This window comes from Schistocerca nitens, chromosome 7, assembly GCF_023898315.1.
Source record: "Schistocerca nitens isolate TAMUIC-IGC-003100 chromosome 7, iqSchNite1.1, whole genome shotgun sequence".
Classification (NCBI taxonomy): domain Eukaryota; kingdom Metazoa; phylum Arthropoda; class Insecta; order Orthoptera; family Acrididae; genus Schistocerca; species Schistocerca nitens.
The window spans coordinates 632,297,347-632,309,663 of NC_064620.1; the positions used below are offsets into that span (position 1 = coordinate 632,297,347).

The 12,317-nt window shown below is 40.1% G+C and overlaps 1 protein-coding gene across 1 annotated transcript in view; it reads right to left on the reverse strand.

Moving 5' to 3' along the window:
• Positions 1-12,317, reverse strand: part of LOC126195031 (DNA mismatch repair protein Msh6) — a 321,830-nt gene that overhangs the window by 199,588 nt on the left and 109,925 nt on the right. Inside the window, exon 9 of the mRNA XM_049933475.1 lies at positions 8,332-8,487. Coding sequence (XP_049789432.1) covers positions 8,332-8,487 — 156 coding nt within the window. The remainder of the gene's footprint in view (positions 1-8,331; positions 8,488-12,317) is intronic.

Sequence of the window (12,317 nt, forward strand, 5' to 3'; positions counted from 1 at the left end):
TTCCTTATACACCAACATCCCTATGCCTATGGCCATGCTGTTTGGACTTCAGATGCACTACCTCATTCCTGGTTCACCTAACTAACTTTAGTGTACCACATACCTAGTTCTCCTTTGAAGGGAAGGTGTACAAATAAATCTATGGCATAGCTACGGGCACTCACATGGCACATTTCGACGCCAACCTGTTTACTCACCATCTACAGGAAGTCTTCCTAACCTCCCAAATCCCAAAACAAATGGTCTGTTTCAGGTTCATTGATGATTTCTTCATGATCTGGACTCATAATCAAGACACCTTATCCTCAATCCTTTGCAACCACAGCACGTTCTGTCTCAATCGTTCCACCTAGTCCTCCTCAACCCAGAGTGCCACCTTCCTCTTGATGCTTCCATCCACACCTCTGTCAATCAACAGTACCTGCATTTTGACAGCTGACATCCCTCTCATGCAGCCTTACCACCTATGGATGACATATCTGCGCCGACAAGAACTCTACCTTTCCCCGTATGCTGAAGGTCTCACCAAGGCCTCCACAGACAGGCACTATCCCCTGGGCCGAGTCAGCGAACTGGTTTTCTGTGTCCATTTCTCATCACTTTGTCAATCCTCCTGTCACACCCAAGAGGCAGCTACAAAAGATTGCCCCCTTCATCACCCAATACCACACCAAACTAGAACAACTGAACCACATCCTTCATCAGGATTTTGATTGGCCATCATTGTGCCATTAAATAAGGGATATCCTACCCAAGATCCTTCCCACCTCTCCTAAAGAGGAGTTCCGTCACTCAACTAGCCTCCACAACATCCTAGTCCACCCTTATGCCACTCCCAATCCCAAACCCTTGCCAAAGGGATCCTACGCCCGTAGAAGACCCAGGTGCAAGACTTGCCCAATCCACCCAACTAGCACTTTCTATTTCAGTCCTGTCACAGGTTTATATTACCCCATCAAAGGCTGGGCAACCTGTGAAAGCAGCCATGTTTTATAACAGTTCAGATGCAACCATTGTGCAGCTTATTATATTGGTATAAATGTCCATCAGGATGAACAACCAATGCTAAACTGTCACCAAGAGCATAGCACAGACCACACTGTGGCACAATGTACAGCTGAACATAACATGCTCGATTTTAGCAGCTGCTTCACAACCCGAGCCATCTAGATCCTCCCTTCCGCCACCAGCTTTTCTGAGCTGCACAGTTGGAGTTATCCTTAAAACACATTCTCTTCTCCTGACATGATCCTAGTCTCAACCTATGGTAACCTACTGTCGCAACATCCTCCACCCAACAGCCTCATCTGTCACCTCCTCCCCTTCCACATTCCCATTCCCTCACAATCCCTGTGTACTGCCCTCTGCCAAAGTACCCACCTGGCTGTTCCCCTTCCATGCTCCTCTCTATTTCTGCTACCGGTTTTCCCCCACACACCTCAAGTCCTGACACTGTGCTTGGCAGTCTTGTCCCTGCACCCCCGCCCCCCTCCCCTCAAGACAGCCCTCTTCTCTACCCCCTCTGCTGCATTCTGGTCAGAACTGTCAGTGGTAATGGTCATGCACATGTGAGAAGTGCTTCCTGAGTGAATGTGTGTGTGTGTGTGTGTGTGTGTGTGTGTGTGTGTGTGTGTGTGTTCTTTGCTGAAGAAGGCTTTGGCCGAAGCTGTAATGGGTAACAGTATTTTTGTTGTGTCTGTCTGCAAAAGAACAGGTCTTCTTTACAGTGAGTAGCAATCTAACTTTTCCTAATGTTGTTGATATTCAAACCTGGAGTTTCCATTGTTCTGGACATTTTCAGGTGTATTCACAACCTGCTACATCCCTCCCTAACTTCAGCTAGCCACTGCAACTGCCTCTTGACAATTACTATAACTTCACTAGCGAAGATGAACCAAGTACGTAACTAAGGAGCACGTGGCCCCAAGATGCTGTAGTAATGATAGAGAATATGTGGCTCTGAGAATTTACAGGCATGTGCAAATAATTGTCATGTATCAAGCGCTCTTTATTCCACTTTCTTCATGCTTAAATGTTGTGAACTATTGTTGTTTAATGCTGTTAAACCTGTTTATCACATTATAAATATACATGTATCTGGACACAGAACAAACTCAGAATAAATGAGCCGACTCACTGGAAGCAGAAGCATGTGAGTGAGTGAGTGAGTGAGTGAGTGAGTGTCATCGCATTTACATAGGGCTCCCATAACTAGATTTTGTAAATCAATTTCTCAAGTCCGCATCTGAGTGGTCATGTAAACACTTCAAAATCGATTCTGGAAATCTACTTCTGGTTGCCGGTTTCCCAATTCTGTAATCGATTTTCACTTTCATGTGAACGCAACAGGTTTTGAAACGCTCTTGGGTTGTCAGGTTTCGTCTTGTTTGCAAAAATTTTTGGCCAATACGGATTGAGTGGTTTTTCGATACAGTGAAGGATAAGTAGAAATATTAAACTGAAGCTCTTTACAACTCGTCTAATTGAAGAGAAATAGTGATCGTGCTGACTAAATCATAAACTGTATTGGCTCTTTTCCAGGCGCCATATTTAACCGTGCGAGCAAATCCGCTTCAGACCTTAACATGCAAACACAACAGCAAAAAATGGAATTTTAAAACCCACTTTTCATCTTCCAGGTGAGGTGTAAAATGTAAATGTGGGTCTCCCTCCCTCCCTCCCTCTCTCTCTCTCTCTCTCTCTCTCTCTCTCTCTCTCTCTCTCTGTGTGTGTGTGTGTGTGTGTGTGTGTGTGTGTGTGTGTGTACACGTGCATACATAATTGTTCCTAGACAAGCTCTGCACCTGCTGTTTGTGTATCTGTCGATGGCACAGGATATATAAAACAGATTTTTCATACATGTGGCCGCTCCCATTGTGTATACTTGGTGCATCTTACCCTTTGTATATATTTAATTGCTGTTGCTACACAGAAGTGAACATTTTATTCACATAAGTTCCTTTTAAAATAACCTCAGAGCACCATAAAAACAACATACAATAACACTCCACATTCCTGGAATTAACGTTCACCAGCCATTTAGATTTTTTATCACCTCGTCAAATTTGCTATGTTGACAATGTTAATTTGCTCCCGATTTCCCATTAACATATTTATAATTTTCCCACGATTTACGCTTTATGAAAAAATGACCGTGGAGAAAAAACTGAAACAACTGGTGTGTAACATGACGCTGGCAAGGCGTTAGCTGTCAAGCAATGTTCACAAACTTTACATCATTAAGTTTCTTGACACCAGGGCACTCTACACAGCACAACTGAACCGATAAATGGGTTACAATTCATATCGTATCTCCTGTCACTGCCAAGCTCTAGAATTGGCATGGTCACTGATGGGAGTAACAAGGTTCATTCAAATAAGGGTATCATGAACAATCGCAATCATTTCCAAAGTGACTACTGTGCATGAGTAGTTTCATGATTATTGTGATCATTGTGACATCTTTGTCGAATCATATTCATGATTTTACCACTTGTAACACTGACACTTTTGCTCAGTTTGCTTTGCTCAAAACCTCAAATGTTTTTGGTTTAAACACAGCACTAGTGTCGTATGTTCTCATGCTTAGCAAGATGTTTTTCAAGAATTTATTCATGTTATCAAGTGCAGGTGGTTTCCTGCACATTCGACACTCACACTACCTGATAACCTCATAAAGCCAACTACAGTGCAAGAGACGCAGAACAATGCATACGCTAACACCACATAGAATACTTACGTAAATGTTTGCACTGGACAACAAGAATAAATTCTCCAAATGCATCACACTAAGCATGAAAAATAATTAACTGGCATAGTGTTTCACTATTTAAATAATGAAAGAGAGCTGTAGGATTTCCAAAAACATTGATTATGACGTATGAAATTAAGTTAAACATTTCTACTTCCCAGACAGTTCATCATAAGAATAAACCTGATGTAAACATTGCACTATGTATTCTTCTGGGTTTGCTTTAACCTCATTGGATTTCCGTTTCACGTGGGACTTTAGCCGAGCTGTCTCGAGTACTGTTAAGTACGATAATAAGGGCGCGTTTTGTGCTAAGCGTAACGCACACATCACCTTAGCGATAATACGGGACACAGCTTTACTGGCGCATTTACCTTGGACAGCACTGGCCGGGCGGCTGGCACAGCTAGCCTGCTGTGATGTGGCCAGCTGCAGTTCACACGTAAAAAGAGAACGAGCAGAGTAATGTCATTTAATTTTTAAGTAGAATGAAACAATACACTGCAAATAATCCACAATACGCTCCTCAGACGACCGGATGAAAACCGCAACACGTTATCGTTTTTAGCTAATGTACTGCTGTAATTAAAAACAAAAATTCCTTACTTAACCACAGGGTAATTTTTCTGCGTAAGCTGTGTGTCACATAAGAGAGTATTGAAGGATTTCACCGTACAGTTAAATATTGAAGCCACTGAAGGTATTACTTACAGTCAGTCGTTTGGTAATCTCTTAGCTCCTTCCTTATCCGAGAAACACATTTCAATTCTGGAAGTGTCACCTGCTACATTGATAACGAGTCGATCAACAACAGATACCACGAAGCCAACCAGGCGTCGCATTTTCTCCTCCTCTTTTATGACATGCAGTTCTATACCCTTCCAGCGTTCAGCAGTGTCATGTGAAAAAGCTGCATGTGTTAGTTCCAGTATGTCTGGCAGCTTAACAGTCTTGCTACTTCTCGGGCCAAATCCCGCACCTTGGCTCCAGATCAGTTCTGTTGGGTTCATATTGTAGTGGTACAGTAGCAAATGTAAAAATGCAGCATTTGTATGATGTGCTCGATGCTGTGAAAACGATTGTTTTTCATGTTTCTACGATACTCTGTGGTATAAAATAATTGACATAGTCCAAATAAAGATGATTTGGTTTTTCATTTTTGCCTTAAAAATTAAATTGTTACATTTTCTTAATTTGAACAACTTTTGTGAACAATCTTTCATAAAACATCAATAATTAAGAATTTGTATTTGAAATGGAAACAGAAATTTCATGTCCAATATGCAATTAGAAACAAGAAGACATGCATTATTCATAAAAAAATGACGACTTTTATAATTACGAGATGCAGGTACTTCAAACAGAACAAGGAAAAAAAAAAAAATTACATGGGGGAGATTTGACTGTACACGATTTTTGAAATAAAAACTATGTAGCTAAAACACGATTAAGAAAAACGTTGATGGCTGTCAATACATTTGAATATCTGAAAGTTTCATTTAATGTAACTTATTAATAAGATATCTAGCACATAAGTAGGAGTGTAACAACACCAGTATAAATGTGCTACGGCTTCTGACCAATCATCAGGTTTGTGTTCGTTTACATCAGGATTATTCTTATGATGAACGGATTATAGTTACAGTTACATCAACAGTTTTTATTAAATAATAAACATGTATTAGATGATAAACAAGTCCCTGGCATATTGTGATGCCTATTACATAAATATATCGTACATATAGTGTGAAAATGCGAGGAGGATCCTAAACTAACTTTTACCACTTAAAACATCATTTCCAAGATTTTACATTTTTTTTTAAAGACCCTTGAAAAGTGTAAAACCGGGGTTTCGCTGTGTTTTAGATTCCTCAAAATGGAAAAGTAGCATTTACCTAGCGGGGGCTACAAATCTCTTACATCAAATAGTACAGCCTCACATCATGTTTGATTAGTAACAACAGGGCTCTTAACCATTCAGATTATAAGGCATTGCAGTTATTACAAATCTGGCAATAATGTGAAAATACTGTCAGAAATATCAGTGCTCACTGTAAATTATTTGATAATGTAAATATGAGGAGCAGAAATTCAATTTCATAGCACAAACAATTTTCAATGAAAATGGGCCTTGATTCTTGGAACATGCTAATAACTGTTATCCTTTACAGCTATCGGGGTATTCTCGAAACCACAGAGCAAGCAGTAGTAAATAAAAGGCAGCTAACTGATATCACCGGGGAAGCACCTACAGGGCAGTCTTCAGCCATCCTTCCAATAATGGTGCTTCCGTAACTTTAGCCATTCTATGTACATAAAGCTTACAGGAGACTAATCTTATTTAGGGGGAAAAAATGTATTTCTGCAAAAACAAATTATATGAAAAAACTGTTTTCACTACATAACGTAAAAATGTGTCGATTTTCAACACAATAATGCAAAAATCTGACTTTTTCAGTGTCCTTGCGTAATACACTGCAAGTCTGAGAGTTGCAGCTGACTGATGTCGACTTCGTACTGTTCTCTATGTAACACTCACTTCTTCTCTGAACCCCGTCCCCAATGTGTTCAATTTAGCTGGTGAATGATGTTGCTCGAGAAGTACTATTAAACTTAACATTATGTGGGCAGCCAAATTGTTAATGCTGAAATGTAAATTCCATGCCAGTAGTTCTGGATAAAAAAATATTTAATTTAGAAAACAAAATGTCCAACCAATATAGGATTAAGTTTGTAATGTAAGTAATTGTTAACTGCAGCTAATAATGAGGTGTTAAACAGTTAGTTTCAGTGGATGGCATGTCATGAGGACTGTAAGTCAATGTCCAATATTCTGCCAGTAGTCTTGAAAGTCCATGGGATGGTCTGTTAGAACCATCAGTACCTAATACTGTGTAGTTTGCTCAGGCACAGTAAGTTCAGAGTTCATTTGTTTACATCTGCTCTGCCACAATTCACTGTGCATTTAAGCTCACTGCAATTACCAGGCAGTCCTAATTAAAGTGAAGCTTTCCACAGAGGCCCAGTGTGGGCTCTAATTATTGTATGACAGCGAAGTTTGGTAGATACGTTAATGGGTTAATGCAGAACCAATTTACACTGGAAAAACATCGGTTCCAGTTTCGGCCACTATACAACATCTCGTCAAAGTCTCCAATGCTCATGCTGACCAAACTGTGTCAGCGACAGTTAATAATACAATCAACATAATGCCTTTCTTACTTGTTTGAACTTTTCTGCTCACATCCTGTTCCTAGTCCACAACATTTGGAAACACTTCTACAGGTCTTTATCGCATTCAGTGAGCACCCGGTGACATTTTCTCCGGAGTAAATAGGTTCCGCATTAATGCTTTAGCGTATCTACTATGTCTCTCTGTCGTGCAATAATTACAGCCCACACTGTACCTCTGTAAGTAACTGCACTTTAATTATAGTCACCCAGTACTTTGGCTCTCAGATTTTGTTATATATAATTTCATTTTTCTTTTTACAAGTGTTGCCCAGAAAGCAACGCAAAGCACTTTTTTCCCCCTCACCCGAAAACAATGCTAAGAATGCGAAATATTACGTATGTATTATTTGAAGTCTCCTGAGTGAGTGCGGCAAGTTTCCGTTACTTCCAATAGATAATGTAGCTGCATGACAGTTTCAAAATGGCGTCTGCAGAGAAAGGAGCTGTGGGGGATATTCACAATCGCTTGTGCAAAGTCTATGAAGCGTCTGCTGTTGACAGATATAGACACACACACACACACACACACACACACACACACACACACACACACATTTGCATCCACATATGTATATATAAATGTATGTATAAACGAAACAACATTCACTGTTAACTGATCAGTCATTATATTGGGCATGGAGGGTGAGGCCATCAGAAGGCAGTTCGGTGGAGCCCCACGATTTGCAGCAGTCGGGGAGACCGTCCACGGCTGTCACACCTGACAGCACTGACGTAGCCCCCTCAGACTTCCACTTGTTTGGGCCATTAAAGGATGCCATTCACGGAAGACAGTACATGGATGATGAGACGATACACACAGTAAAGCACTGGCTCCGTCACCAGTAAAAGGATCGGTACCGACAGGGCATCCACGCCCTCGTTTCGTGCCGGAGGAAGGCCGTAGAACGGGATGGAGATTACGTGGACAAATCGGATGTGCAGGTAAGACACCATTCCTTCGTGGGTGTAATTCTCATATCCTCATTATGTTCAATACAAAGAATTGTTGAAGGAAAAAAATGCAGTGCATTACTTTCTGGGCAGCCCTTGTAGTACCTTTTTATGTTTTGTAGATTTCTAGTATATATCTCTCGGATGCATCATCTTGAATAATTATATTGTAAGGAAACTGTATGTTTTGCCTTTCAACATAATAAACAAAACATTAAATAAGTCACAAATAAAAAGCAAACATCTCAATCTGCAACAAAAAATAGGACAGAAACACAATTTTGCTGTTCCTAAACACAGTTAATTGTTAATAAATATCATACAAATAGTTTCTAACAGCTAATTGTTGTTCAAACAGGTAATTTTTTCCTTTTTTTAAACTGATCATTACTTACAGGTGTCAATGTTTTCTTGAAAGATTCTGGAATAAACAGTGTTTTAGCATTATAGTTTGGGTCAGTGGGCTTTCTTTTGTCTGCATCACGGATGTTCTCTGGCTTCAAAAACTCTAGTTTCAAATGTGTCCATTCATCAGCAGTTTCTGTTTCACCCTGTTAAAATAAAAACAAGATAAAAACGTAACAACTGCTGTTATTTTATCTTAAGCATCATGATGAAGCAAATTTTACCCTTGTTAACAGTAAAGATTCTACATCAAGCACTGGAAAAAGTTAATTACCATGAATATATGATTTATTTAGGGTATTAATATAATAGAGAGATTAGAGGAAAAGTGGCAAACACATACCACATGCAAATCTGTTAGCACACTTTACATATAAACCAAACACAAATTTTTCAGCAGCATATTACATAAAGCTCATTATTCCTATATGATTCGTGTCATCATCTGAGAGTGATATATGGACATTTCTGTTACTTGTGTGCAAGCACATCACATTCTGCTTCAATTCCTATCATCCCCCACAGGTGAAATTGCTGCAGTCTGCTCTGCAGAATATTCTGGCCTGAGCTGCCGGAACTGATGGTCATGTGTGCGTGAGGTGTGCTTGGTTCTTCTTCCAACAAAGGCTGGGGCCAAAAGCTTATATGTAAGTGTCTTAATTGTACATGTCTGCAACTTAGCATGTTACCTTTACAGTAAGTGACAATCTATCTTTTCCTACATTGTTTATATTCCTACTGGGAAGTTCCACTGTATAATAAATCCAATCTACTTAATTTTCTGGGACAATTCAATTGCTTGTTTGTCATTATTGTTACAGACTAGAGGAGAATAAAAGTTTGACACAACGAACAATTGCAAGTCACTGACTTAATATACAGGAGACTTGCCAAAACACAAAAACTTGTTTACAGTTTTTCTTAAAAATACAATTAATATAATATACTATAGAGGATATACAACTAACACACAATTGACAATCTGAAGTACGCGTCCTCCCCTGCTCAAATTTTCAGATCATCCTTCATGACATAAAATTTCTCCACCAGGTTGTCATGTAAGGGTTTTTCTTTCTTTTCCCCCAGTGATTTTAAATTAGTATTAAGCAATTCTTTTATTATAACTTTGTTACAAATTTTCATACCCATGTATTGTGACATTTGAGCATTAAGTTTTAAACAATGGGTGGGCAACGTACAATTATTCTCATTCCTGATGTTTTAAATGTATCAGAACAGATTTGCAACAAATAAACTAGGGTTACTATGTACAAAGCTAATCAGTTCATACACATGCAGTGAAGGAATGCTTACAATACATAGATTTGTATAGAAGTGTGCAACATGATTTTCTTCACTTTACACTGCGCGAATTTCTAATGACAGTTTTTGAAGTTTTAATATTTGAGACAGACCGTTTGAACTACCTCAAAATATAATTCCATATATTATTACCGATCTGAAGTCACTCTGATATACTATTTTCCTTATGTTCACACTCGTAGCATTGCATATCATCACTGCAAATGCTACACCATTTAATTTATTTGTGAGGTACTGTATACGCAAGACCCTTGATAAATTTTTATCCAATTGGATTCCTAGGAATTTCACACAGCAGGCATTCCATTCTAATGAGCAGCTTAGTGCCTCAGACCACTAACACAAAGTTTCAATGTTCAATTTCTAGTCAGTCCTACATATTTACAGCAATTTATTACTTTTTTCAACTCTGGCACTCATTTGCTATAGTGGCACTGTTGTTCAAGTAGGGAAAGTCAGGAAGGCAAGGGCATAACATGTGTGCCTCATGAGGAACTGTGGTGTTCACACCAACCTTATGTTTGAAGTCAGTGTTACACTGTGTGCCATTATACATTTCTTGCTTTTGCTTGCCTATGTGCTTCAACAATACACCTGTAATATTTACAAATACAGAGTGTAATAAAACTATGTACACACAATTTAAGAGTGTTTAGAGCAGATAAATTAACAGACTGTTCCGGTGACAGCGTTCTACCGCAATAATTACTCTCTTCTTTATGTGACCAAAATTTCATACGTGCACCATTTCTCCACTATGGGTCCATGAAGGTTTTGATGCCAGCAATTTTCAGAGACTGTGTTCAAACTGCTGTGCACTGAATATTGTTTTAGGGATGTTCCTGACCTATTATAGACTTTTTTTTTTTTTGAGAGGGATGGGGATAAATGTTTGATGTACAAGATACCGATAGACCCTTCAGATGAGTCAGCTGTCAACTTGCCTGATGGTGCAGCCATTGTTTGCGAGACACTTAGTCATTTCGAGTGCATTAGGAAATTGTTAGTATGCAGATGCCACTTGTTCATTAATATGAACTGACGACATTTCCAGTAACCTCTCTACAACGATACACAGCGCAGAGCAGTCTGAACACCATCTGTGAATATCGATGGCATCAAAACTTTTGTGGAAACCTAGTGGGGAATTAGTACCTATGTGATATTTTGTCACATAAAAAAATGTTTTTCCTGCTAAATACTCTAAAATTTTGTTTACATAGTTTTCTGCAGCCTGTATACTCTCCCAAAATATGTGCACTGCATAACAAAAGGTACTTAGTAAAGTATTGTAATGGACACACACTCCAATTGAACTGCACTCCACAGTCTATTCCTAAACGTAACGAAACACAATAATTTTGTTGTGTGTAGGGTCATGTCTTAATTTTCAACATAAACTAATCATTGCATAATGGCACATGAGAAAGTAACTTTCACGAGACATAAACTAACATGAAAATTAACATTAAATGTTCTACTTTTACCCAAGAACAGAAACTACAAAAAGACAAGGGGGAACGGCTTAAGCGTCACGCAGTACATTGTTCCCTCCCACTGCACATTGCGCCAACGCCCGCCTTTTTATGTGAACACAACTCTCCAGTCCAAGGGGCTGCTGGGATGTGTTTTAGATCAAGTTCCCACTTCCAGAAACTAGTATCGAGTGCTCTATCCTTGATATTGTAGGCTTTACCAGTGGTAGGGCTGAGTAGATGGTAGCGGGTGGGTCCAAGGGGCAGGTTTTTCTGCGGGTTAGACACTAGGTTATGGATACCAGTTCGTCACTGGGTAGCATATTTAACAATTTTTAAAAATGGATTGTCTTTGACAGAATTAAGCGCCTTTCTGGTGTCTTTTCTGTTCCTTCTGTGTGTTATCTGCATCTTTTGCCTGTCATCTTTCTTGTCCAGAATGAGATTTTCACTCTGCAGCGGAGTGTGCGCCGATATGAAACTTCCTGGCAGATTAAAACTGTGTGCCCAACCGAGCTACCGAAGCACGACTCACGCCCGGTACTCACAGCTTTACTTCTGCCAGTACCTCGTCTCCTACCTTCCAAACTTTACAGAAGCTCTCCTGCGAAGGTACAGGCAGAAGTAAAGCTGTGAGTACCGGGCGTGAGTCGTGCTTCGGTAGCTCAGTTGGTAGAGCACAGGCCCGCGAAAGGCAAGGGTCCCGAGTTCGAGTCTCGGTCGGGCACACAGTTTTAATCTGCCAGGAAGTTTCATATCAGCGCACACACTGCTGCAGAGTGAAAATCTCATTCTGGAAACATCCCCCAGGCTGTGGCTAAGCCATGTCTCCGCAATATCCTTTCTTTCAGGAGTGCTAGTTCTGCAAGGTTCGCAGGAGAGCTTCTGTAAAGTTTGGAAGGTAGGAGACGAGGTACTGGCAGAAGTAAAGCTGTGAGTACCGGGCGTGAGTCGTGCTTCGGTAGCTCAGTTGGTAGAGCACTTGCCCGCGAAAGACAAGGGTCCCGAGTTCGAGTCTCGGTCGGGCACACAGTTTTAATCTGCCAGGAAGTTTCATATCAGCGCACACTCCGCTGCAGAGTGAAAATCTCATTCTGGAAACATCCTCCAGGCTGTGGCTAAGCCATGTCTCCGCAATATCCTTTCTTTCAGGAGTGCTAGTTCTGCAAGGTTCGGAG